The sequence below is a fragment of the Peromyscus eremicus genome, chromosome 12 (assembly GCF_949786415.1).
Source record: "Peromyscus eremicus chromosome 12, PerEre_H2_v1, whole genome shotgun sequence".
Taxonomy (NCBI): Eukaryota; Metazoa; Chordata; class Mammalia; order Rodentia; family Cricetidae; genus Peromyscus; species Peromyscus eremicus.
Window position 1 is genome coordinate 72,861,584 of NC_081428.1, and position 27,995 is coordinate 72,889,578.

Sequence of the window (27,995 nt, forward strand, 5' to 3'; positions counted from 1 at the left end):
AAAGCTGGCGATATTGGGCTCTCAATCTCCATTGGCATCAGAAGGGTAGATTTTTTTCATGAAGACCCATTGGGTCTCTGCCATGTTGGGCTTCAGCAGCAGCCACAGGGCGCGTTCAGTGCTCAGGAATCCAAAGAGGAACCTCATTGTCCTGAGGAAAGACATAAACAGAACCCCGGGGCCACACCAACACTAGATCAGGTCTCCTCCACGTGCTAGTAGAAAGATCCTTCCATCGCTCCAGAGGGTGATTTGCAACAGGAGCCCTCCAGTGCTTATCTGCATCAGATACTCCATCAGAATCCACCGATAAAAAATTTAAAATATATAAAACAAGGGAAAGAATAGAATGTGGAGAGGAATGATGAGTCCCTAGTTCTACCTTTTTTTACTTTAGTAAAATGTTTGTTTGTTTGTTTAATATTTCAATTTTTCTTTTATTTATTTTTTTATTGTTTAAAATTAATTTATTTATTTTTTATTATCAACTTGATACAGTATGTATTCTTATCTTAATAGTGAGATGTTTCATTGAGGCTTGCTCAGTAATTGAGTAAAACCGAAATTTATTATAAGCCACAGTCGTCCTAGGGACCTCCATGCTATATATATAGCCTCCATGGTTCTGTGGGTTGTAGTCTGATTGATCTTTATTTTATATCTAGAATCCGTTTATGAGTGAGTACATACCATGTTTGTCTTTCTGGGTTTGGGTTACCTCACTCAGGATGATATTTTCTAGTTCCATCCATTTGCCTGCAAATTTCACGCTTTCATTGTTTTTCTCTGCTGAGTAGTACTCCATTGTGTATATGTACCACATTTTCTTCATCCATTCTTCAGTTGATGGGCATCTAGGTTGTTTCCAGGTTCTGGCTATTACAAATAGTGCTGCTATGAACATAGTTTAGCATGTATCTTTATGGTATGAATCAGCATTCCTTGGGTATATGCCCAAGAGTGGTATGGCCCTGGGTCTTGAGGTAGTTCGATTCCTAATTTTCTGAGAAACCGCCATACTGATTTCCACAGTGGTTGTACAAGTTTGCATTCCCACCAACAGTGGAGGAGTGTTCCCTTTGCTCCACATCCTCTCCAACATTGACTGTCATTAGTGTTTTTGATCGTAGCCATTCTGACAGGTGTAAGGTGGTATCTGGTTTTGATTTGCATTTCTCTGATGATTAAGGATGTTGAGCATTTCTTTAAATGTCTTTCAGCCATTTATGATTCTTGTTTTGTGAATTCTCTGTTTAGCTCTTTAGCCCATTTTTTAATTGGATTGTTTAGTATTTTGATGTCAGTTTCTTGAATTCTTTATATACTGTGGAGATCAATCCTCTGTCAGATGTGGGGTTGGTGAAGATCTTTTCCCATTCTGTTGGCTGTCTTTTTGTCTTATTGACCATGTCTTTCACCCTGCAAAAGCTTCTCAATTTCGAGAGGTCCCATTTATTAATTGTCGTGCTCAGGGTCTGTGCTGTTGGTGTTATATTTAGGAAATGGTCTTCGGTTCCAATGCGTTCAAGAGTACTTCCTACTTTCTTTTCTATTAAGTTTAGTGTAACTGGATTTATGTTGAGGTCCTTGATCCACTTGGACTTGAGTTTTGTGCATGGTGACAGATAATGGATCTATTTGTAATCTTTTACATATTGACATCCAGTAATGCCAGCACCATTTGTTGAAGATACTTTCTTTTTTCCATTGTATAGTTTTGGCTTCTTTGTCAAAAACCAGGTGTTCATATGTACATGGATTAATGTCAGGGTCTTCAATTCGATTCCATTGGTCTGTCGGTTTTTATACCAGTACCAAGCTGTTTTTATTACTATAGCTCTATAGTAGAGTTTGAGGTCAGGGATGGTGATGCCTCCAAAGGTTGCTTTATTGTATAGGATTCTTTTAGCTATCCTGGGTCTCTTGTTTTTCCATATGAAGTTGAGTATTTTTCTTTCCAAGTCTGTGAAGAATTGTGTTGGGATTTTGATGGGGATTGCGTTGAATCTGTAGATTGCTTTTGGTAAGATTGACATTTTTACTATGTTAATTCTACCTGTCCATGAGCATGGGAGATCCTTCCATTTTCTGATATCTTCTTCAATTTCTTTCTTCAGAGACTTAAAGTTCTTATCAAAAAGGTCCTTCACTTGTTTAGTTAGTGTTATCCCAAGGTATTTTATATTACTTATGGCTATTGTAAAGGGTGATGTTTCTCTGACTTCTTTCTCAGCCCTTTTATCATTTGTGTATAGGAGGGCTACTGATTTTTTTTTAGTTGATCTTGTATCCTGCCACTTTACTGAAGGACTTTATCAGCTGTAGGAGTTCCCTGGTAGAGTTTTTGGAGTCACTTATGTATACTATCATATCATCTGCAAATAGTGAAAGTTTGACTTCTTCCTTTCCAATTTGTATCCCTTTCATCTCCTTTTGTTGTCTTATTGCTCTAGCTAGAACTTCTAGTACTATGTTGAATAAATATGGGGAGAGTGGACAGCCTTGTCTTGTTCCTGAATTTAGTGGTATCACTGTGTCACTCTTGAGTTTTAAAATACACCCTCTTGACTTTCTTGTCTAGGCCTTCTCTGGTTCTGGGAATAGACTGGATGGAAAGAAGAAAGGGGTTGAGCCCAGTCCCTCCCCCATCAAGCCTGGAGACATTAAAAGGTAGGTCTGTACTTGTGTGTCCCTGTTGAGTGTTGTCATTTTTGCAAGAAAGGTCTGACACAGACCTTTGTGCCAAAGCTCATGACACAGGAGAGCCCCATTTCAGTGCTGGAAACAGACCAGCAAGCTACTGGGTAGGCTCAAACCCTTGCTTGTCCTCTGACAGTGGTAAAGTGTGATGGTGTTGGTCTAGGGATTCATGGTAAACCCTCTTCTGGAGGCTGCCAGGTCAGGGATAGGGATGTGTTAGCTGTCTACTATTTGTGTGACCAGAAAGAGAACACTGAGGGTGGGTTTCAGTGGAGCACTTTCAGAGAAGTCTGAGGCTGAGCCCAGAGCCCACAGTCCCTGTCTCACAAGCAGTGCTTGTACTTGGTGGTTCCTCTAGCAGGTGCAGAGAGGGCAGAGCAGAGTATACCAGAGAACTACCAAGAAGGCACTTGCTGTCTCTCCCTACCTTCCTCTTGATGGTCAGAAGCAAGTCTTAGTCCTTCTTGGAACTAACCTTCCTCCTTGTCTGTCATCTTCACAGGGGGATTCCTAATTATGAATTTAAGCTTGGTAAGATCACTTTCATCAGAAATTCACGTCCATTGGTCAAAAAGGTTGAAGAGGTGAGTTTAATTCGTTGGTCAGTTTTACTTACTAGTAATGACAGTGTTTTTGCCATTCAGAATAGGGTGTTTCTGTCATATTTAATCCTTTCTTGTGGCCCTGCTGTTCTTAACGGCCACTAACTCTGTAGATCCAGTGCAGGTCTACTGGCTAAGGCCTGGCAACCCAGAGGTCAAGAGCTGACTCTAGGTTTGGCCATGAAAAGATCTGGGACCCAAGGTGGGTCTTGTCTTCTTTTTGCTTACTGTTTGTTTCAGACAAGAAATTGAACCCAGAACTTTACAGATACTGAACTATATACCCTTGCTTAACTCTGGTTCTTTCTAACCTAGACTTTTTTTTTTTTTTTTAAGATTTATTTATTATGTATATAGTATTCTGCCTGCATGTATGCCTGCAGACCAGAAAAGGGCACCAAATCTCATTATGGATGGTTGTGAGCCACCATGTAGTGGCTGGGAACCAAACTCAGGACTTCTGGAAGAGCAGCCAGTGCTCTTAACCGCTGAGCCATCTCTCTAGCCCATCTTTCTAACCTAGAACTAGAGCTTGTCATTTCTGAACAGTGACTCCTGAGTAAGTGGGGTGGCTGTAAGGTAGGGACAGTAGGGCTAAGAGTCCTGAAGAAATGAGTACTGTGAACAGGCCCAGCTGGCTCCATCGCTGGACATGATGCCTGGGTATAGGTGCATGTGCTTGGAAGAAATCAAATCGACCAAAATCATCAAGACATTGACAGCTAGCGTGAATACAGTCATGGAGGTTCAGACTTCTACTACAGGTCTGGCACTGCCTAACAGTGGTGACTAGCATGATACTAGCTCACATAGCCCTGGTCAGGTGCCAGGTACCTTCTGTGTACGTCGAAAGTAACGTCTCATTGCTGGAGTGTACTTGTGAGCCTGATGCTGTGATTGTGTCTGTCCAGATCCCCGACCACCACACATGGTGTCAGTGTCGCCCCGTTGAGTAAATGACCTTCACAAAGGTATCAGGACAGCAGGCCTCTGACCAGCATGTTCCTGTCATGGGTTTGGGGGTCGGGCGAGGCTGCCTTAGAAGCAGGAGGCATTACCACACGGGAACTTACTCCAAGGTGTTGGGCATTAGTTTTAAGTGGTTCATCCATTGCAGATTGCATTCTACACAGCAGTTGTGTCTGGAATACAACTACCCAAGTGTGACATGTGTTTCCAGGATACCCACATTAGACCCTAGGCTTTACCGGTTCCTTTCTCAAAGGATCACCCTTAGCTGGTCATGGTACATACCTGTAATCTCAGCAATTGGAGGTTGAAGAAAGAGGATCCAGGAGCTCATAGCCAGACTTTGCTAAATGAGATCTGTCTTTTAAATATAAATAAATTATATATATATATATATCAATCTCCCTTGAGGGGCTTCAGCAGGGCAGAGATCAGCTGTGCTGTGAGCCTGTGTAGGAAGAGCTGCTGGACCTTTGACAGCCATTCTTGGCTACTGAACTCTTTCTCTCTAGCATCTGGGGTGGCCAGAGACAAAGATTAGGGTGCTCTCTGCACATCCTAGGTTGACACGCTACCTCTTGTGGCCTTAAGCTGACAGTGTTGTAAGTTTTCTAGGCTCAAGGGAATAGATGTCAGTAGGCCTCTTGTACCTCCACGAAATCTTCCTGCATCCTTCATCAGATGCAGTTAGCTTTCATTGTGCTGACACTCCAGTATGATTTTTAGAAGGAGAGTGAGGCTGCAGGCACAGCAGGATCTGTTTCACCGTAACTGTTTAAGCCTGTGAGATTGAAGAATAGCTTTACTATGTTCTGGAAGCCACTAAAGTTTGGTGAAAGGCAATGGGATAATAAATTTGGAAAAGGAGGCAACTTCAGCAAGTCTTTAACAGAAGGACAACTGGTACCTGCTTTTAAATTGACCGTAGATAGCAACATTCTAAGCTGGGCCTGGGGAAAGCCAAGAGGCAATTTGGTGTAGATTCCAGAGCTCTCAGAAGGCACCATTGGAAACAAGGGGTAAAGATAGAATACCTATCACAGTGCACTTTGAACCATAGAACCTTTCCCACACTATTGGGCTTCTGCCTCCCCCACTCCAGGAGAAAGGCCTCATGGAAAGTCAGTAGCCTAGGACCGTCTATCACAGCACATAATAAAGGACTGCATGTTTGTGTCTTGTCTGTTGTAATTGCTAATTGGCTGCTGTTGGACTCCAGACAGTGGCAGCCAGGCTTGCTTACTGCTGTTGAAGACCTAAATAATGATGTTAAACAGCAGGATTTCCGAAGAATGTTCCCTTCCAGTAAAGATACAGAAAACTTGTATGTCTGAGTTGGAGTAAAGCTGGGTGCTAGAGTGCTTGGTCAGCGTGGCCTGGTGTCCATCCCTAGCACAGAGGTGACATGAAATGAAAGGGTCTGTCCAAGTAGTGTAGATGTGCAAAGCCAGGCATGGCAGTATGTACCTGTAGTCTCCATACTCAGGAGACTGAAGCAGTGGGATGACTTGAGCTTAGGAATGCAAGAGCAGCCTGGGCAACAGAGAAGACTTCATTGCAGAAATAACCGAGTGAATGAATGAAAGGAAGGAAGAGAAGGAGGAAGGGAAAAGAAGTTGTGAAAGTAAGTTCTCTAAATGGAAGGCCATTAGTTTGCAGTTAGATGAGACTACTGATTTCAAATAGTGAATGAAAACAGCTCTAGACTGAGCAGGGAAAAGATCTAGAAAGAGGTCAGAAGTCATACCATAGGTTAGAGACATCATCTTTGGATGCATGCACAGTAAGTTAGATAGTAGAACAGTGTCTCCAAAAATCTGCTATCTGATAAGGGGACTGGAAAGATGGCTCAGTGGTTAGAAGCACGTGCTGCTCTTGCAGATGACCTGGGTTTAGTTCCCAGCACCCACATGGTGGTTCATAACCACCCCTAACTCCAGTTCCAGGGGACCTGACACCTTCTTCTCTACAGGTACCAAACACATACTCAGTACATATGCATATACATAGGCAAAACACACAAATGAGTCTAAAATTTTTTTTAAGTTCTGAAAAGTCCTGAGGGAAAAGCTCATGGGTCCCTCCCCTTATTACTGAATTATTGACTATTGATCGGTTCTGGAGAGAGAGAGAGAGAGAGAGAGAGAGAGAGAGAGAGAGAGAGAGACAGACAGACAGACAGACAGACAGAGAGAGAGAGATTGATTGTATTCAGTTGTACAGCTACTGCTGAGCCCACCAGGTTCCAGTAGATAGCTCCAGTAGATAGCTCCAAACCCATGTTCACACAGACATCCTGGTTAAATTCAGTCAGTAACAAAAAGAACAATCAGACAAGAATAGAAGGATTTGTAGGGAAGAGGGGCTGTAGAGTCGGGCAGGAGGGAGATAAGGTGGGGGATGAGATCAGTCTGTATGTGTGAATACATGTATAAACTTGGCAAAGAACACGTTTTATTTAAAAACATTTTCACGGGAAGCCAAGCATGGTAGCACAGCTATAAAGCACAGCTATAACTCTAGCACTCAGGAGGCTACAGCAGGATTGTGAATTTGAAACTAGCCTGGGCTACTTAAAATGACTCTTTCAACAAAGCAAAACAAAATCACAAGAGGAAAAATTTCCAGCTGGAAATTCTATATCCAACTCTTTCTGGGCTGAGTGTTGTCTTCACAATGTGACTGTTTGGACAAAGGGCCTTTGACAGGGTATAATTAAGGGAAAATGGGGCCCTAATCCAATCAGCCTATGTCCTGGAAAAAGGAAATGTGCACATAGAGGAAAGGCTAGGCACAGAGAAGGGCTGTAGATGTAACCGTCTTTTTAAATAAGAAACACAGAGCCGATTGCAGAGTTAAAAAGCCCAAGAGGTCAGAGCAAAAGCTAAGAGCTAAAAACCTTACCCTTCCCTGCCGCTGCTGTCCTTGTCAGCCAGAGCACTACTTCCTGTGTGTCTGTCTTCTTATAGACTTTCTGTTCTGCCTTCTCATTGATTGTAAACCCAACCACATGACTTCCTTGTCACTGCCCATCTATACAGACCTCCAGATCTTCTATGGTTGGTATTGAGATTAAAGGCGTGTGTCTCCATGCTGGCTGTATCCTTGAACACACAGAGATCTGCCTGTCATGTGATTGGGATTAAGGGTGTGCGCTACCACTGCCAGACTTCTGCTATGGCTTGCTATTAGCTCTGATCCCCAGGCAACTTTATTTATTAACATACAAATAAAATCACATTTCAGTACAATAAAATATCACCATAAAGGGCCATATTCAAGCTAGATGGCCTGCAGACACCTTGGTCTTCACTTCACATCTCCAGAATGCTCACAAATTAATGTGGTTTTTTTAGCCAAGTCTGTGACATGGCACCATGTCTGTGACATGGCAGCTGTACACCAGACTGGTCCACTAGCTGACCTACAATTGAGACACCAGGTTCAGAACAAAAGTATCTTCTGACACGTTGACCTCACAAAAGACATCTTTGAGAAGCCTTTCTGGGGAATATACTTTGGGCTGTACCTCACCAAATAAAGCAAGTAGAAACAGCTGGAGCCAGTGGTGGTTCACACCTGTAACTCTAGCACTTACGAGGCTGAGGCAGATTAAAAGTTAAAGGCCGATGTGGGCTAGAGAGCAAGAAACCACTAGCCCTAGCTTGAAATACACTCTTCAAACCTGAAACTGGTCAGTCTGTTGTGATCAGATGGACAGAGGAGGGAAGTCAGAGCACAGGAGGCCGTGTGGCAGAGGACTGCGTGTGCAGGTGTGTTCTGCCCTTGTGTGCTTGTCATCATGTAAACACTGAATTGCACACTTAGAGGTGCACACTGTGTGTGTGAAGATGGGTTTTGGAAATTGCAGATTCCTCTACCATAGGAAACCAAGAGATAATGCCTCAGCTCTCCAGTGGTTAAAAAAACGTGATGAGGGCTTTTTTGCAATGCTGAAGAAACAAACTTTGCTGCTTGTGAAAGAATTGATTGGTAGTGTTTTTATGGTTGGTTGGTGTGTATAAGAGCTTTTTAAAATATAATATAAAAGTATAATATAATCCAGAATTCCCTTCCAGGAAACAAACAAACAAAACGGAGCTGTGTGCAGAGAGGAAGCTGCTTATCACAGCAGCTTAGGTATCATTGCCCTGGAAGTTAGAAACCCGGGTCTGGGATTTGGGGATCAAGTAAACACATGTGCAGGAAAGTGACTGGAAATAACTTTGGGTTGGTGAAGTGGAGGGTGATTTTTCTCTTGGAGTGTTAGACTTTTTACATTGGAAATGATTGTTGTGGGGCTGGAGAGGGCGCTGACTCACAGGACCTGGATTCAGTTCCCAACACCCACATGGTAGCTCAAAACCATATGTAACTCTAGTCCTAGGGGGAATCTTGTGCCCTCTCCTGGCCTCTGTGGGCACTGCATGCATGTTTTACACAGATATATGTAGGCAGAACACCCATACACATAAAAATTTTAAAATACAAAATGATTATTATGTAAAAGGTCCTCAAACTATCATGGTTCAATTTAAAAATTTTCAACTTTCTGGTGATGTGAAAGTGATAGATGTTCAATAGAAACTGTACCTAGAGTTTTGAATTTTGATAATTTCCTGGGCTAAAGTGGTGTGATCCTTCTGAATGCAGGATGACAGCAAGGAGCCACAGGTTCCCTTCCCTCTACATGGGCACAAGGGGGCGCCACCAGAACACTGCTGTGGTGTGTAGTTGAGCTGGGGTGCTTGGAAGGGAGATGTAGGAAATGCCTTTTCACCTTAATGATAACGTCAGCTGAAAATGGCTTATCAAGACATCACCCTCCACATTGGAGGAGAAGTTGTGCAGTAAGTCTAGAAAGTCACAGCTGTGATTTGTGGGTTTCTCAATGCCGTAAAATCCAGACATTTGATGTATGTGTGTGTGAGATTGTGTGAAGATGTGCTCTGTGTGCATGTGCCCTGGGAGCCCAGAAGAGGGAGTCAAATCCCTTGGAGTTGGAGTTACAGGTAATTGTGAGCTACCCAGCATGGAGGCTAGGAACTGAATCTGGGTCCTCTGAAAGAGCAACACACACTTTTAACCACTGAGCATCTCTCCAGCCCTCCAGAGGGCTTATTATGAATAATGGAGTAGGGAAAGTAGATAGAAGACACAAGTCCATAGAATAAAGCAATTATTGTAAACTTTGAGGAGTTTCTGAAAATAATATCCTGTTTTTACTCCTAGGATGAAGCTGGGGGCAGATTTGTTGCTTTCTCTGGAGAAGGACAGTCGCTGCGGAAGAAGGGGAGAAAGCCTTAAGTCCAAAACTGTCGGCTGGCTGGAAAATAAAGATCGTTTGCAACACACTGGCTTATAGTTACTGCCTCTGACAAGTTCAGAGAATGCTTATTTATGGTTTGTTTATAGAGTTACCTGCAAAACAGCAGAACAGGAGGTTGTGTGCTTAACTTGGGAAAGAGAAATCGCTCTCAGGTCCCATAGGTGGCCACCTCCTCTACTTCACGCATTCTGCTCCAGGGCTCCCCCAGGCCTTGCAGACCAGTTCCTCTTCCTGCCTTGATCTTCCTTCCTAGGTCAGCATAGGGCAGTGTCTTCAGCAGATTACAGCTACTCAGGCCAGGAGCTGAGTACCTGACAAAGATGGTCTCTGCCTTTATTTATAGTCTTCAGAAGGGATCTCATCCAGACAAGTTCATCCTCATTTTGATCTGCTGGCTGTCAGTGAATTCCATGGGGAAGCCAAATGTGGAAGTTAGAATGAATAAATGCTGAAGTTATGCCCCCTATTGCAATTTTATTTATTACCCAAAGTTCTGATAGTTTGTCTGTTTTTGAATTAAAACCTCATGAATATTAAGCATGCCACATACTCTGCCCATTTTCTTACTGTTTTATTGTCCTCACATCTGCACTTTGTATGATGTAAGATCTTTTGACATGCTGATCCAATTATTTAAAATTTGTTCCTTGAGAATAATTCTTATTCAAGAATTAAATAAACTGATTAAAACTTACCTCTAGCTGTTTGATTGGTAGTTTGGACCACTAGCCAGAAGTCACAGGAATGCCCACTTATAGCAGCCCCACACCTCATCCTGTCATTAGAAGACTGCACCTCTGAGATTTGTGGAGATGGTGGGGACAAATGACAGTCCCTAACACTTGCAGTGGGGATGGTCAGGCCTAAGAGGGTCCCCATGGAGGATGCACTCTTACTATAGGATGATGACCAGAGTGTGTCCATTCACTCTTAGTGAGAAATATCCATAAACATGATAATTGGCTCCTGTTGTTAGTTGTTTTCTTACTCTTTGGGGGGCCTGCCACCCAGCTCCCAAATAAATCACACACAGAGGCTTATTCTTAATTATAAATGTCTGGCCTTAGCTTGGCTTGTTTCTTGCTAGCTTTCCTTAACTCATCTACCTTTTGCCTCTGGACTTTTCCTGTTCTCTAACTTCTGCAAATGTTACTCCATGGCTTGCTGTGTAGCTGGGTGGCTGTCTCCTGGAGTCCTTCCTCTCTTGTTCCTTGATCTTTTCTCTTCCCAGATTTCTCCCTCTATGTAATCTTTATACCTATTTTCCTCCTGTTTTGCCATTGGCCATTCGGTTCTTTATTAGGCCATCAGGTGTTTTAGACAGGCACAGTAACACAGCTTCACAGAGTTAAACAAATGCATCATAAATATAAGTAATACACCTTAAAATATTACTCCCCAACATCCTGTCTCTGTGACTCATACATCACCATTGGCCAAATTGGGGGGGGGGCAGGGAGGGAGGGAGAGGAGAACTAAAGCTAACTGGAGGCTAAAGTCCATCATAAGGTGAGATGAGGACCTGAGTTTGATTCCTGCATCTCTCCAGGTGGCAGAAGGGATTCCTGAGAATTGTACTCTAATCCCCACATGCACACACCTGCACATGCAGTCACATAGTGCTGCAGTCTGTCAGGCTGGAAAGATGGTGCAGCAACTTGTTCTTGCAGAGGATACAGGTTTGGTTCCCAGCACCCACGTGGTAGTCCACAGCCATCTAATTTCAGTTCCAGAGATCTCTGCACACAAGGTGCACATACATATTTATTATACGTCAAACGAATGCATCTAATGTGGCAGTGATGGCGCATGCCTTTAATCCTAGCACTCAGGAGACAGAGGCAGACAGAGCTCTGTAAGTTCAAGGCCAGCCTGGTCTACAGAGCAAGTTGCAGGACAGCCAGGGCTGTTAGACAAATACTGTCTCGAAAAAGAAAAAAAAACAAAAAAAGACCCCCAAAGTGTATGTGACTGCGTGTGCAGGTGTGTGCATGTGGGGATTAGAGTACAATTCTCAGGAATCCCTTCTGCCACCTGGAGAGATGCAGGAATCAAACTCAGGTCCTCATCTCACCTTATGATGGACATTAGCCTCCAGTTAGCTTTAGTTCTCCTCTCCCTCCCTCCCTGCCCCCCCCCCATGTAGGGGTGTTTTGCCTGCATATGTGTTTGTACATTACCTGTGTGCCTGGCGCCTGCCGAGCCCAGAAGAGGGCGTTGGATCCCCTGGAACTGGAGTTTGAGATGGTTGTGAGCTGCCATGTGGGTGCTGGGAATCAAAGGCAGCCAGTGTTAACTGTGAGCCATCTCTCAAGCCCCATAAATTGGCTCTTTTTTGTTGTTTTAGAGACAGGTTCTCATAATATATTCCCGGCTGGCCTGGAACTCACAGAGATGCCCCTGCTTTGATCCCGAGTGCTGGGATTAAAGGTGTGTACCGCTGAGCCTGTCGTCTCTAGATCTCTCACCCTTAGCCACCCCACACCCGTTCCCTCCTCTCCTTACACCAGATCAAGCTCATCTACACCCTCAGTGTATGCTCAGACCAGATCCCTGTAGTGAGACCTCCAGGTGGGCTATTTGGAGTTCAAGAGTCTGTACTTGCAAAGCTGAACCACACTGAGATTTGAAAAATAAAAGCCGGGAGATTGCTGGCCAGAACTGCAGGGTTCCAGACTGTCAGTGACAAAGCTCTGAAGCCAAGTCACCCGCCAGACCCCAGGTGGTGAGGCCTCTGACAATCGGCCACTCAGTGAAGACGTCCTGTTTAGCTGCGAATTTACTTGGACCTCATTGGCTCACGTCTCTGTCAGTCACACGGGGCCTGGACATGGCGGTCGCCGGCCGCTGGCAGGTGAGTGTGCTGGGCTGCTGGGCTTGGTGGGGTGTGGCGATCGTGTCTGCCCGCGCTCACGCTGTCCCTCCCGCAGCCTCCCCGGCCCTGCGAGGTCTACCGCGCCGAGTGGGAGCTCTGCCGCAGCGCCGGGCACCTCCTACACCACTACTACGTCCACGGCGAGCGGCCGGACTGCAGGCAGTGGCTGCGCGACCTGGCCAGCTGCCGCGAGTGGGAGGAGAGCCGCAGCCCGCAGGCCCAGGTGAGCGCAGGGTGTGGGCGTGCGCACAGAGCCTTCGGGGACATCCCCCTAGTGCTTCCCTCCTGAGAAGTACCCCAAACTGCTGTATCGAAGGGACTTCAGACCGCGTCAAATACAAAGAGGGAGGCAGGGGAAAAAAAAGGGGCACAGAGAGGCTTGGGGTGGGGATGGGGGGACAACCGCCCAGCGTTAGGGTCATCAGCAGGCCCTTGGGGGCAGGACGGAGGATGAAAAGAGCCAAGGTGCCTGGAGCATGAGGGTGGGCTGTAGAGGACATAGGAATGAGCCTGGGAGTACCTAAAAACGTTCAAGCACGTGTGATCAGAGCTACCTTCGGAAGGCCAGCCTGGCTCTGAGGGCCAGAGAGTGCTGTAGAGGACAGAGGCCAGTACTGGGGCTGGACCTTCTCTGGAGAGGTGTGAAGAAACCTCTACTTACTCTGAAAAGCGTGTGGAATGACGGACCAAAGAAAGGCTTCCACTTCATCTAGCATGGTGGACCAATGACTTTGTTGGGTGACTCAAAGGCAGCAGCATTACCTGAAGGCCCAGCCTTGAGCTCTGTGGACGCCTTCTGAGCAGCCCTAGAGTCCTCTCCCAGCCACTGTTACTGCTTTTATAGCTTTGGGTAGGAGGCTGGTGAATTTTTAACTCTCTGAGCTTCTTGCTCTTACATTTCCTGTGCTTCCTGAGTCAGTGAGCTTCCCTCCTCCCTCCAGGTGGGAGCGATTCAAAGCCTAGGAACGAGCTAAGACACAGGTGGCTCCCAGTGTCCATTCGTTACACAAATAGTTGTCTCCTTGGGCGATCTCTGATACAGGGTGATAAGGGCAGCCCTGCCTTCCTGGGGCACACTCCAGTCTGGAGTATGGTATTGCTTTCGTGGGCAGTGTGATGGGGACAAGGGGAGTGAACACTCCAGGACACAGAGTCCCTCTCCTCGCCAGCAGAGAGAGGTCAAGGAGCAAGAGGTTAGGTGTTGAAAACATTCCTAAACATTCTGAAACAGACAGACTGATGTGGAAAAAAAAAGCTGCTGAAACTTTTTTTTCCCCCCAAGACAGGGTTTCTCTGTATAGCTTTGGTGCCTGTCCCAGATCTCGCTCTGTAGATCAGGCTGGCCTCAAACTCACAGAGATCCGCCTGGCTCTGCCTCCTGAGTGCTGGGATTAAAGGCCTGTGCCACCACCACCTGGCCCTGAAACATTTTTAAAAATCGCAGAAAACAGAAACATGGCAACCCCATACCATAATAAGTGAAAGTAAAAAACATGGCAGAAAGCTTGTTTGTATGGCAAGAAACTGGAAACTTACTGTCCGTAACTATATATAAACTATCATAAATAAAGGTAAAAAGCAAAGATGCCTCTGAATAGAGAAGTGGACAAAGGTTACAGATAAGCAATTCACCATGAAATCAGAATACAGAAGCAATTATTTCTCTACAATTTTTAAAGTACTTTTATTGTTATTTTATGTGTGTTTTGCCTGCATATGTCTGTACCATGTGCATACACTGCCTGAGGATCCCCTGGAACTGAGTTTCAGATGGTTGTGAGCTGCCATGTGGGTGCTGGGAATCAAACCCCAGTCCTCTGGAAGAGCACTCAGTGATTTTAACTGCTGAGCCATCTCTCCAGCCCCTATGAAGTTAAAAAAAAAAAAAAAAGTCTTTGTATAGTATGGGTGTGTTGTTGCATGCATGTGTATTCGGTGCACACATTGCATGCAGCGGCCCTCTGCTGGCATCAGGCATCTTCCCAACCACTCCCCACCTGATTTACTGAAGCAGGATCTCTCTGAGCCTGGACTTCCTTCCCTGTCTCCACCTCCTGAGTTCTGGGATAACAGGCATGCACCAACATACTCAACTTCTGTTTGCTTCTTAAACAATAGTGACCTTTTTTAGAGACAGGATCTGGCTATATAGCCCAAGCTGGTTTGAAACTTCAGATCCCTTTGGCTCTGTCTGCCAACTTCTGCCAATACAGCTAGTCACTACCACTCCCAGTTTAAGAGGCCTCCATAGCACCTGACACCTCACCAGGGACACCCCTGTCATAATAAGGGGGACCTTTTACACAGAGTCCAACAGTAACTTTGGACTGCTGTCTCTTCCTCACTTGGTGCCCCACTCTCAGGCTTGCTCCAAACTCTCCAGGTCTGCTGTAGCTGAGGCCTAGGAGATGCTTTTAAATGGCTGAAGTCAGAGACTGGACATGGCTGTGCATGCTTATGATCCCAGCACTCGGGAGGTGGAGGCGTCAATATCAGAAAGTGAAGGTCATTCATAGTGATCATGAGGCCAGCCTGGGCTGCTTGAGACCCTGTCTAAAAAACCAAAGAGCACAATAAAATTGCTGGTTAAGGTGAAAAATGAAGATGACCTGGGCTGCAGAGACAGCGTGGCCTAGCTGTGTGTGTGCTAAAATGGAACGGTTCTCAAGGTATGTTATGTAGAAGCAGCTGAGCTATGGATCTGTGTGGACCATATGTTCCCATTTGTTCCTCTCTTCAGAAAAGTGCTGAGGAAGAGGGTGGGATGGGTACCATGTGACAGAACCAGGGACGCTGGGATCCCGTTGTGAGGCAGTAAGTGACGAGAATCTCATTTGTACAGCGATCGCTCTGTGAGAGTGAGCAGGCACGGGTCCAGGCTGCACAGAAGCAGACTCTGGTATGGGCCTTGAGGCAGAGACCGCCTGCAGACTGGAACCTCCCTCTGCCACAGGAGAAGGACAAGTGATGAGTGACAAGCAATTGCAACCGGGTTCTTGACTTGGACTTTGACCTGGAATACATGGACGGCATTCCAGTTCTGACTGTTGCCCACCTGCATCCGGGAATCGCGCCACTGTGATACTCTGAAAGACACCTGTGTCCACAATCCCAGGAAGCCAAGCACTGTGGCGGGTACCTGTGAACAGCCAGGTTGGTCCATCGTGTCCATGCCACCTCCCCTGAGAACACCCACACCAGAGGTGGCAGTCCTGAGGTGTGAGAGCCTCAGGTACACAGTGGCAGCCCTGACCTGTGTGGATCCGTGGCACAGTAGTCAGAAAGGTTGCTAAATGGTTCTGCTGCAAATGGCTCTCTTTGATCAAGAGAAATGGACCTCCATGTCTTGGGTTTGGTGATTACTGAGTTATCCAAGCATGGAGCTTGGATACTTGCTCAGCTATGCTGGAGATACAGTAGAGCATGCTCAGTGGGCTGGGCAACTTGCCCCTCTGCATCAGCAACTTTTACTGGTTTTACAGACTTTTTAAAAAGATATACACACAGCCTTGCAGGAACCACAGAATCTGGGGTCAAGAAATCCAAGTCCCAAGCAGAAAGTCAGACTTCAAGTCCAAAGAATATGGGATTGAGGCCTCCTTATTCCTCCTCGTCATGAATGTATTAAAAGCTGTTTCGCATGTTCCATTCCAAAAGCAACCTGAAAATTAAAGCCACGTTTGTTACACTTTCTACCTGTCCTAGTTAGAGTATCAATTGCTTCGATGAAACACCATGACCAAAAGCAAGTTGGGGAGGAAATGGTTTATTTAGCTTACACTTCCAGATTGTAGTCCATCATTGGAGGGAGTCAGGACAGGAACTCAAACACGGCAGGAATCTGGAGTCAGGCACTGATGCAGAAGCCATGGAGGGTGCTGCTTACTGTCCTGCTCTCCATGGCTTGTGCAGCCTACTTTTTTATTAAACCCAAGACCACTAGCCTAGGGATGACACTACTAACAATGAGCTGGGCCCTCATCCATCAATCACAATTAAGAAAATTCCCACTGGGTGGTAGTGGTGCAAGCCTTTAATCCCAACACTCAGGAGGCAGAGGCAGAGGCAGAGGGATCTCTGTAAATTTGAGGTCAGCCTAGTCTACAGAGTGAGTTTCAGGACAGCCAGGGCTACACAGAGAAACCCTGTCTCAAAAAAACAAAACAAATGCCCTACAGCTGGTACTTATGGAGGCATTTTCTCAATTGAGGTTTCCTTCTTTCATAATTCCAGCTCAAAGGTTCTCAACCTTCCTAATGCTACGACCCTTTTATACAGTTCCTCATGTTGTGGTGACCCCCAACCATAAAATTATCTCATTGCTACTTCATAACTGTAATTTTGCTACTGTTATGAATCATAATGTAAATATCTGATATGCAACCTCTGTGACAGGGTTGTTTGACCCCCAAAGGAGTCTCAACCCACAGGTCTAGAACCACTGCTAGCTTATGTCAAGTTGATGTAAAACTAGCCAGCACAATGCCCAACAGTGCTATACTCAGATTAGTATTTCATTCTTTTGTAGTGGTTTAAATATTTACTTAAATACACACATGTGCCTGTATGTATACAGGTGTACACAATCATGGACATATACCGACACACGGACACCTACATGTGCCACACACGTGTACATGAATGAGGATGCACATATGCACACCTGCACACACATAATGTATACACACACACATAGGTGCTCGAGTGCGAACATACATAAGCATGTATACACATGCATACTCACATAGGCACACACACACATGCATGTACATGCACACAGACACATGCACTCACTTATACATGTGCACAGGCACACACACAGAAGAACACTAGCTCTTAGATAGGTCTCTTTATTACTAAGATGGCCAAATGTCTTGTGGCTGCACTGCAGGCCTTGTGTGAGATGGTAAGGCAGTCTGGTCCAGCTGCATGCCCAGCACTCTTTCTGTAGCTTTCCTGGACATAAGCAGTAGGGTGACCATCTCTGAGGCAGAATTATGGATCTCTTCAGAAAGGATTCATTGTAAAATAAAATCTCCCTCCTGAGTGTTCTGCATCATTGTGAAAGCTGGCACTTGGGTGCTCACAGGAACTGCAGAGCAAGGAGGAGTCTAATGAGAAGGCGGGGTTTGCCGTTTCCAGGGGGCGGTCACTTGGAGGGGAGGAGTCTTCAGAGTGAACATTTCCAGGCAGTGAGGGCAGAGAAGGTGCTGGAGAGTGGCAGTCTACACGTGCTATCTGCAAGGGCAGCTGTTACCTTGTGGAGCCAGCTCCTGTACCAGTTCATGATGGAGTCCTTGTGTGGCCACACTTCCTGTCACCTGCTTCTCTGTTCCAAGCTGTCAATCCCACACCAACATAGAACTTGGATAGAATTTTCCTGCATTTACCCTGTGTTCATTCATTTTGTTGTTGTTGTTGTTCATTTCCAGTTGAGAAACAAAAGCAGGACATTGTGTAAGGGGGGCCTGGGAGTCAACACAGAACACACCCAGACTCCAAATTCTCAGCCCAAAGAAGATTTATTACCCTGGAGGGACAAGTGTGTGTGTGGGAGGGGGGCTGCCTCTGGACAAAGACAGACAGCAGGTGTTTCTGCAGGAATGGTTTTTAAGAGGAAAAGGGGAAGTCTGTGCTGGGTGGGTTGGAAAGTCCTGATTGGACAGGTTAGCTAGTGTAGCCAAATAATGAAGTTTGATTGGTGGACCTTGGTGTTTTAGTCAGGGTTATGGAGTGGCCAAATAAGGGAATAGAGCTTGTGGCTAGCTTTAGGAATGTAATCTAAGAGTTTAGCAAGGGGCAGGGAAGGGGAAAGGACAAGACCTGCTGGCACCATGTTTGTGATGTTTGGGCCTGTTCGAGAGCCCTTCACATTACACATGCTCCGTGCATACTCTACCACCGAGCTGCACCAAACAAGATCACAGCTTTGAGACTGGCAGGTTGACTTCCAAAGGCCCTATGGCAGTTTAAGGGAAAGACATACATCAGTAGAGTCTCTGGTTGGGAGTGTGGCTCAGAGGTGCACAACTTGCCTTGCTAGCACAAGGACCCAAGTTTGATCTCCAAGTACTGCAACAAATAAAAAGTGAGAGTTAAAACCAGGTGTGATGGTGTGCCATGCTGTGATCCAAGCACTCGGGAGACACAGGCAGAAAGATCAGGAGTTGAAGACCATCTTTGGCTAGATGAGGCCTTCTCTGAAAAACAAACAACAACAACAACGACAAAAAACAAACAAACAAAATCCCTAACATGATGGTAAATATTACAATAAAAGTGCACACAAGTGTAAGATGCAGCAGTGTCTCAAACTGGACAAACTCTATAGTTACAAGAGTATTGCACATATTACCACTGCAAAAAGCTTCACATAAGTTTTTGTTCTGTTCTGTTTTGTTTTTGAAACAGGGTCTCACTATGTAGCCCTGGCTGTCCTGGATCTCACTATGTAGACCAGGCTGGCCTTGAACTCACAGAAATCCACCTGCCTCTGCCTCCCAAGTGCTGGGACTAAAGGTGTGTGCCACTCTGCTTGGCTATTACTTGGGTTCTTATCTAAACTGTGGAGAACATATTGCTATTTTCATGAAGCTGATGTGCACATAACAGCAACTTGGATAAAACCCCAAAAAAGTACCCTGTTTTTGAAAAAAAAAAAAAATCTTAGAGGGCTGGAAAGATGGCTCAACCATTAAGAGCACTTGCTGCTGTTCCAGAGGACCTGGGTTCAGTTCCCATCACACACATGGTTGTTCATAACCGTCGGAAATTCCAGTTCCAGGGGATCCGATATGTTCTCTCTTCTGACCTCTGCAGGCACCAGGCATGCAAGTAGTGCACACACATGCATGCAGGCAAAGCACTCACACACAAAATAAAAGTTATATAAATTTAATAAAAAATTAAAATAACCTAGTATTAAAAAAATAAGAAAAAGGATCTTAAAAGGATACATGTAGGAGTCATGGGGCAGGGATATGGGAAGAGGGAAATGAGTCAAGGCAGACCCTTGGTGAGGAGTCCACATGGCTGGGTTGGTAATTCTCCAGGGCTGTGTGATGAAATGTATACAATCTGATGCACACGTAGATGAATGCAGACATAACTGAAGAAATTGAAATGCTCTGTGGAGTAACAAGTGAGGCCTCCTGAAGGCCTCTCCGCTGTCGCAACAAACTAAATTAGACTGAATTGGAAAGCCCAGGTTTAATGAGTAAAGCTCTGCCGGGCAATTCCCCGGCCCGAAGAGAGAAGGGGACCAGAGGCCAGAAGAACCACATGTCTGTTTTCTGGGATGCTGCCTATGTATACCCTGTGGGAGTTGTCCTGAGCCTCTCTGGGGGAGAAGCTGTGTATGGCGGGCTTTGAAGGGGCGGGTTTAGGGAAAGAGATGGGGAAGGGAGCCAAGGTGGATCTTCCACCAGACTCCTTCCAAACACTTCACAGAAATATTTAACAGAGTTTTACAAAGGATTAAGTGACTAACTCCAACGGACCAAGATGACAAACAGAATTACAAAAATCATTGTTTATCAATCAATATCCAAATGTGTTCAACATTACCCTTAAATGCTGTCTTCAAAATTAATAGTGGATATTCATTTTTTTTTTAAGATTGTTTTCAACTTCTATTTGCTGGTTTCAGCAAAGGACACATAGGCATTACTCTGGTCAAAGGCATGGAAGAGTAGATAATTTAAGATTACAGCTGGGCATTACTTTAGGTTGTAAAAGTTGATTGCATGGGAAATCTAAGGCAAGTAAAGTTGATGGTTACATTGTTCTTTTAAAGGCAGGTTAACCAAACAGGCTGAGTGTAGGTAGGACAGCAGTCCTAAGTCTTGGTAAACCCAGGATGTATTAACTCCAGCTGTGAAGTCCAGAAAAGGTTCCCATGTCTGAGGAAGTAAGAGGTCTTCACAATATTGCATCACCAGCTTCTTTTTTGTGTTATTAAAGAAGCATGGCCATGGAGGTGGTCATTGATGAAGAGCTGGCCAAGTCGTGGTGTACTGTGGGGGCAGCCTGAATAGGTGTCACCTCATTCCAGGTGGTCTCTTTGAAAAGGGGATGAAGGGGATCACATGCCTTTAATCCCAGCACTTGGGGAAGGAGCTGTTGCCATGGGACGAGACCAGACCGCAAGGGCCAAGCTGTCGATCATGCGAGGTCCAACAACTTGGAGGCTTTGGTGAGATTGCCCTACTGATCAACCTGTTCAACTGATATCCATTCAGGAGAGGTTTCAGAAGTCTGCAGCCTGCAGTCTGAGGAAACAAGATCAGCTGAGGAGTTGGTGAGCGAGCAAAATGCCACCTGAGAACCCAAGAGAAGGAACTGTCCAGCCACCGAACCAGATCACCAGAATCATAAGCCTACCCTACACTGAATGGGAACAGGTAAGGCTCCATCTCCTGACTGACAGACCAGGTCTCTAGCCCCTAGGCCCCAGCTGTTGGAGCCCCAGGGACTAGGCAGCTACCTTTCCCTGCTCCCTCGCAAAGAAAAACCAGCCTCCATGAACCCAACAGTCACTAGAGTCATAAGCCCACCCTACACCGACTGGGAACAGCCATTGGAGCCCCAGGGACTGGACAGCTGCCTCTTTCCCTGCCTCCTCGACAAGAAAACCATCCAATGCGACACCAACAACCACCGGAGCCATAAGCCTGCACCGATTGGGAACAGCTGCTCCCTGAGACAGAACCCACTAACACCGATTAGACTAAGCTGTTCCTGGAGAAACAGAGCCCAACAGCACAGATTCAGCCAAGAGCTCCCAGTGGACTAAGACTATCAATTGGAACAAGAGAGGCAACCTCAGACACAGACACCGCCTGCAACAAGCAGAGGAAGAGATGAGTAGATGCCAGTGCAAAAATACAGGCAACAACATAAAGACCTATATGACAACATCAGAACCTAGTGATTCTACACCTGTGAGACCCAAACAGACAAATGCAGAAGTCAATCTTAAAAATTTCCTAAAGAGGAAATGAAAAACTCCTTTAAAGAGGAATTGAAAATTTCCCTTAAAGAAATGGAAGAAAAAAACAAACAAAAAATTGGAAGAAATCAAAGAAAACCAAGAAAAAGCAATTAAACAGATGAAGAAAACAGTTCAAGATTTGAAAATTGAAATCAAGACAAAAAGACACAAACTGAGGGGATACTGGAAACAGAAAATCTGACTAAATGAACAAGAACTACAGATGCAAGCATAACCAACAGAATGCAAGAGATGGAACAAAGAATCTCTGATGTTGAAGATATAATAGAGAAAATAGATTTGTCAGTCAAAGAAAACACTAAAGCCAAAATGTCCAGGAAATTTGGGACACCCTGAAAAGACAAAACCTAAGAATAATAGGGATAGAAGAAGGAGAAGAATACCAACTCAAAGGCACAGAAAATATATTCATAAAATCATAAAAGAAAACTTTCCCAACTTAAAGAAAGAAATACCTATGAAGATACAAGAAGGTTACAGAACACCAAATAGGCTGGATCCAAAAAAAGTCCCCTCGCCACATAATAATCAAAACACTAAACATACAGAACAAAGAAAAAATATTAAGAGCTACAAAGGAAAAAGGCCAAGTAACATATAAAGGTAGACCCATCAGAATAACACGAGACTTTTCAATAGAGACTATGAAAGCTAGAGGATCCTGGACAAATGTTATGTAGATACTAAGAGACCACGGATGCCAACCCAAACTGTTATACCCAGCAAAACTCTCAATCACCATAGATGGAGTAAACAAAATATTCCATAATAAAACCAGATTTAAACAATACCTGTTCACAAATTCAGCCCTACAGAAAGCACTAGAAGGAAAAATCCAACCTAAGGAAATTAAACACACCCATGAAAACTCATGCAATAGATAATCCCACACCAACAAATACCAAAGAAGGGAAACACAACACTACCACCAAAAAATAACAGGAATTAACAACCATTGGTCATTAATATCCATTAATATCAATGGTCTCAATTCACCTATAAAAAGACACAAGCTAACAGAATGGATATGAAAACAGGATCCATCCTTCTGCTGCATACAAGAAACACACCTAAACTTCAAATACAGACACTACCTCAGAGTAAAGGGCTGGGAAAAGGCTTTCCAATCAAATGGACTTAAGAAGCAAGCTGGTGTAGCTATCCTAATATCTAATAAAATAGACTTCAAACTAAAATCAATTGAAAGAAATCAGAAAGGAGATTACATATTTATCACAGGGAAAATCCACCAAGATGAAGTCTCAATTCTGAACATTTAGGCCTCAAATACAAAGGCACCCACATTTGTAAAGGAAACATTACTAAAACTTAAATCGCACATCAAACCCCACACACTAGTAGTGGGAGATCTCAACACACCACTCTCACCAAAGGACAGATCTACCAGACTGAAACTTAACAGAAAAATAAAGGACCTAACAGATGTTATGACTCAAATGGACTTAATCGATATCTACAGAACATTACACCCTAACACAAAATAATAGACCTTCTTCTCAGCACCCCATGGAACCTTCTCCAAAATTGACCACAGGCTTGGTCACAAAGCAAATCTCAACAGATACAAAAACATTGGAATAACCTCCTGTATTTTATCGGACCACCATGCCTTAAAGTTAGATTTCAACAAAAACCAAAACCATATTAAGCCTACAATCTCATAGAAACTGAATAATGATCAACTGAATCACCATTGGGTTAAGGAAGAAATAAAGAAAGAAATTAAAGATTTCCTAGAATTCAATGAAAATGAGTGTACAACATATCCAAACTTATGGGACACTATGAAAGCAGTGCTAAGAGGAAAATTCATAGCACTAAATGCACGCATAAAGAAGTTGGAGAAATCTCATACTAATGACTTAACAGCACATCTGAAAGCTCTAGAACAAAAAGAAACAAACTCATCCAGGAGGAATAGACATCAGAAAATAATCAAAATGAGGGCTGAAATCAAGGAAATAGAAATAAAGAGAACAATACAAAAAATAAATGAAACAAAGAGTTGGTTCTTTGAAAAAATAAAAAACCAAAAAAAAAAAAAAAAGAAAAAAAGAAAAAGATTTAATTCCCAAAACCAACTACAAGTGTTTAGCCAGTTAGATATCAAACACCATTTTATGTTTATTTGAGCATAGGAATTTACAGTTGCTGTGCTTTGGGTTAAGGCTACCGCTGCCATGGCATTGATAACTGTGGCAGCTACCATAGCTGCCAGAATCATTCAATTAATCTTTTTTAAAAAATTTACGTTCCAAGGCATAACTAAGTTGTCTTAAAGCAGATTGCCCATGCCATGGATGAGTCAAGATAGCAGGAATCCAGACATGATTCTGTCTGAAACTTAAAGCCAGGAGACCAAGCAGAATGTAATGAGAAGCTAATTAAATAGAGTAGAATTAGAAGCGACAGGCAGCTTACATGTAGCTGAAATTCAGGAAAGTGTCTGTCTTTTTTTACAAGGTTGTTGTCTTCTGGTACTAGTTTATGGGATGGCTTTACTAATCCTGCGGGAATCCAGAGGAAGCCTGTTCAAGGAAACACAGTGTGGAACCTCAGCTCCAAGTTATGAAGGAAATGAGACCCGGATGTTGGCGAAGTCCTCGAGAAAATTTAGATAAAACCATAGTTTGGATAAAACTCCTTACTTTTTTTTTTTTTTTTTTTTTTTTTTTTTTAGGAAGTATTTGTTTGCATAGATCTGGCTATCCTGGAAGTCACTATTTAGACCATGCTGGCCACCTGCCCCTGCCTCCTGAGTACTGGGATTAAAAGCATGTGCCACCACCGCCTGGCTTAGAGAAACTATTTCTAATTAAAGTGTAGCTGAGTCTGATGGCACACATCTTTAATCCCAGCACTGGGGAGGCAGAAGCAGGTGGATCTCTGTGAGTTCGAGGCCAGCTTAGTCTATGCAGTGAGTTCCAAGACAGCCAGGGATACACAGGGAAACCCTGTCTCAAAACAACAACAGTGTTTCAAATGACCAAAGGAGATTTAATTTTGAGGCAGTGTCTGATACTTTTAATTGTTTTTGTAAAGCTTTAGTGGCCAGGGCTTACCATGGTTACTAAGAGCAGGCTGATTTCTGAGAACTGCGTTGATTGAAGTAGAGGTTTAACATCGAGATGTGAGACTTTGAATTTAACATTGTGTGTATCAACTTTAAGTCTCCTCTTTTACACACCTGCAGCCACTGACCAGCACCCTCGCAACCTGCATAAACCCTCCCTGGTAGATGTAACCAACCGTTTTATTAAATAAGAAACACAGAGCCGATTCAGAGAAGAAAGCCAAGAGGTCAGAACTAAGAGAGGATCGCTGAAGCAGTAAGGGTAAGGCTCTTAGTTCTGACCTCTTGGCTTTCTTCTCTGAATCGGCTCTGTGTTTCTTATTTAATAAGACGGTTGGTTACATCTACACTCCCCTTTTCCTTTCCATTTGGTTTTCACAACGTGTATAAACTTTCTACCTTTCTTTTGTCTGGACATATCTATCCATTTTAACATTCATATGTAAATTCTTCTTTACTAGAATCTTTCCATTCATTTAACCTGTTAAAGGGTTTACTGTTTCCCCTCTTAATGCCAAGTCCCTCCTCCCTTTTTAATCACTAGAGCATAATGGATTAAATAAAAGGATTAATAAAAGCCATTTTTAAAAGTCAGCAGCAACCAGGCGGTGGTGGCGCACGCTTTTAATCCCAGCACTTGGGAAGCAGAGGCAGGCAGATCTCTGAGTTCGAAGCCAGCCTGGTCCACAGAGTGAGTTCCAGGACAGCTAGGGCTACACAGAGAGACCTTGTCTCAAACAAAACAAAACAACAAAAAAAAAAGGAAGAAAGGAAGAAAGGAAGAAAGAAAGAAAGAAAAGGAAAAGAAAAGAGCAAAAGAAAGGAAAAGAGAAAAATACAGCAGCAGCAGCGGTATGGTAGTTGAGTTTATTTTTCCCCACTGACGCTTGTTTGTGAGTTTCCCTGTTCTAGTAGGAAAGGGAGGGCTGACTGTTACATGTGAAACATTTGGAGGCCTAGTCAGAATCTGTCTTTTTAAAAGTCACTGAAAGAAACAGGGTGGAAGCAATCTCTTTGCTATCTGTGGTTTTGTAGCTGGTTGTAGGACGACTAAGTCTGTGAAGGTCTTGGCAGGCTTTTGCTGTTAACAGAAGAAGATTCTGAATGTGTCCTAAGATGGGGACATTTATTTGTCTATTTACTTCCTTACTTTACACCCGTGGGGCAGAGTCTGATCCTGGTGGGAGGCTCCAGGGATTGTCTATTAACCAACTGAGGGCTGGCAGGTAACTGAGCCTCAGGTTTGAAGTTTTCTTATTTAAGAGACCCCGGTAATTAAACTTTCCTTGAAAGCTCTCAGATTTGTATCACGAGCAAGTAACCTGTCTATCCTTTGCATCCAAAGCTATTGCATGGCCAGAATGTTCTTAAGGTGAAAGAAGACTTTTTTTTTTTTTTTTGCTGTGGATGGAATGGCCAGACATCCTCAGTTGAGGAGCTGGTGGAGGCCTGCCTCTGCTGTAGCATCGATGGCAGGGCTGCTCCACTGTCTGATGAGGATAGGGCCTGGGACAAGGAGGCCCACAGGAATTATGCATTCATGGTGTACCCAGAGATGAAAGTTTACAGTCTTGTTTCAATGACGTCTTAGTTCTAACTTATTTAAGTAAGGCACTTAATGGTCTTGCATGCTGATGAGATACAGGAGGCAAAGAATTCCCCATGCTGAAAGCAGATAGAGAAGGCAAAATGGAAAACTGGACTCTTTCCTTGTGACAGAAGCTGAAGCAGAGTCAAACTGGACTTGAAAAGGAGTGAAGCAAGGAAATAAAGGAGTTAGTGCTGGAGAAGACCTTTGGGCATAGGACCCCTGCTTCTGAGATTGACTGACAGGTTCAGCCAGCCTGGCGTGACCAAATTTCCCCTTTCCTCCAAATTCTCCTTCTCAAGATCTCTTCAACCCTGCAGGCGGACAAGCTGGGAGCTTTTAGAAGATTCCCATGCACCTTTGTGGTGGTTTGAATAAGAGTGGACCCATAGACTCATATATTTGTATGGTGATATTTTATTTGTACTGAAATGTGATTTTACTTGTATGTTAATAAATAAAGTTGCCTGGGGGTCAGAGCTAATAGCAAGCCATAGCAGAAGCCAGGTGGTGGTGGCACACGCCCTTAATCCCTATCACATAACAGGCAGATCTCTGTGTGTTCAAGGATACAACCAGCATGGAGACACACGCCTTTAATCTCAATACCAACCATAGAAGACCTGGAGGTCTGTATAGACAGGCAGTGACGAGGAGGTCATGTGGTTGGGTTTACAACCAATGAGAAGGCAGAACAGAAAACCAATAAAAAGACAGATACACAGGAAGTAGGTCTCTTCGGAGGGGAAGGACGGCAGCGGCAGGAAGGGTAAGAAAGGGTTTTAGTATCAGCTCTTAGCTACTACTCTGACCTCTTGGGCTTTTAACTCTGCATTTAGCTCTCTGTTTCTTATTTAATAAGACTGTTACATTTACATATTTGAATGCTTGGTCATCAGGGAGTGGCACTACTTGGTAGGGATTTGGAGGTGTGGCCTTGGTGGAGTTGGTATGACCTTGTTGGAGGAAAGATGTCACTGGAGGTGGCCTTTGAGGTTTCAAAAGCCCAAGCCAGGCTCTATATCTTTCTTTCTCTTCTGCTGCCTTTGGATCCAGATGTAGAACTCTCAGCTACTCTCCAGCACCATGCTTGCCTGTGTGCCGCCATGCTCCCCACCATGATGGTAATGGACTAAACCTCTGAAACTGTAAGCAAGGCCTCAATAAATGCTTTCTTTTTTAAAAGTTGCCATGGAGCCGGGCAGTGGTGGCGCACGCCTTTAATCCCAGCACTTGGGAGGCAGAGCCAGGTGGATCTTTGTGAGTTCGAGGCCAGCCTGGGCTACCAAGTGAGTTCCAGGAAAGGCGCAAAGCTACACAGAGAAACCCTGCCTCGAAAAACCAAAACCAAAACCAAAAAAGCAAAATAAATGGAATTATCATACAAACAGCAATTCCCTTTCTGTGTGTAAACCCAAAAAAATTAGAGCTGGAGGGCTGGAGGCATAGTTAGGCGGTAGAACACTTTCCTGGCATGTTCAAAGTCATTATTTCCCCTCCCCGCCTTTTTTGTTTTTGGAGATAGGATTTCTGTGTGTAGCCCTGGTTGTCCTGTCCTGGATCTTGCTCTGTAGACTGGTCTTGAACTCAGAGATCCACCCGCCTGCCTCTGCCTCCCCAGTGCTGGGACTAATGGCGTGCGCCACCACTGCTCCACCAAAGCCATTGCTTTCATCTCTAGCACTTTTCCTCAAAAAGGAATTTAAAGGAAGGTCTTGAAGAGCTCTGTCCACCTGTGACTGGAGCAGCTGCGTTCCTGACAGCTAAACCTCAGAAGCAACAGGATGAATGCATGAACAAAATATGCTTTATTCATCCAACTCAT

At 44.4% G+C, this 27,995-nt stretch overlaps 2 protein-coding genes across 4 annotated transcripts in view; both read left to right on the plus strand.

The window, feature by feature from the left end:
• Ufd1 (ubiquitin recognition factor in ER associated degradation 1) overlaps positions 1-10,292 on the plus strand; it is a 28,721-nt gene extending 18,429 nt beyond the window's left edge. For all 3 annotated transcript variants that reach the window (XM_059276949.1, XM_059276951.1, XM_059276952.1), the window contains 3 exons: positions 2,582-2,670; positions 3,203-3,284; positions 9,504-10,292. In XM_059276949.1, coding sequence (XP_059132932.1) covers positions 2,582-2,670; positions 3,203-3,284; positions 9,504-9,578 — 246 coding nt within the window. In that variant the 3' untranslated portion in view covers positions 9,579-10,292. The remainder of the gene's footprint in view (positions 1-2,581; positions 2,671-3,202; positions 3,285-9,503) is intronic.
• A 2,106-nt stretch (positions 10,293-12,398) lies between these two features.
• Positions 12,399-15,516, plus strand: C12H22orf39 (chromosome 12 C22orf39 homolog). Its single transcript, XM_059277547.1, has 3 exons — positions 12,399-12,454; positions 12,531-12,698; positions 15,318-15,516. The coding sequence occupies exons 1-3, from the start codon at positions 12,431-12,433 to the stop codon at positions 15,441-15,443; spliced, it is 318 nt and encodes a 105-aa protein (XP_059133530.1). The 5' UTR covers positions 12,399-12,430; the 3' UTR covers positions 15,444-15,516.
• The last annotated feature ends 12,479 nt before the right edge of the window (positions 15,517-27,995 follow it).

Bases quoted from the DNA above. Each gene is read 5' to 3' on its own strand.
- C12H22orf39 (XM_059277547.1), top strand. From the start codon at position 12,431: ATGGCGGTCGCCGGCCGCTGGCAG. The intron at 12,455-12,530 runs GTGAGTGTGCTG...TCCCTCCCGCAG, and splicing joins CGGTCGCCGGCCGCTGGCAG to CCTCCCCGGCCCTGCGAGGT. The intron at 12,699-15,317 runs GTGAGCGCAGGG...TCATTTGTACAG, and splicing joins GCCGCAGCCCGCAGGCCCAG to CGATCGCTCTGTGAGAGTGA.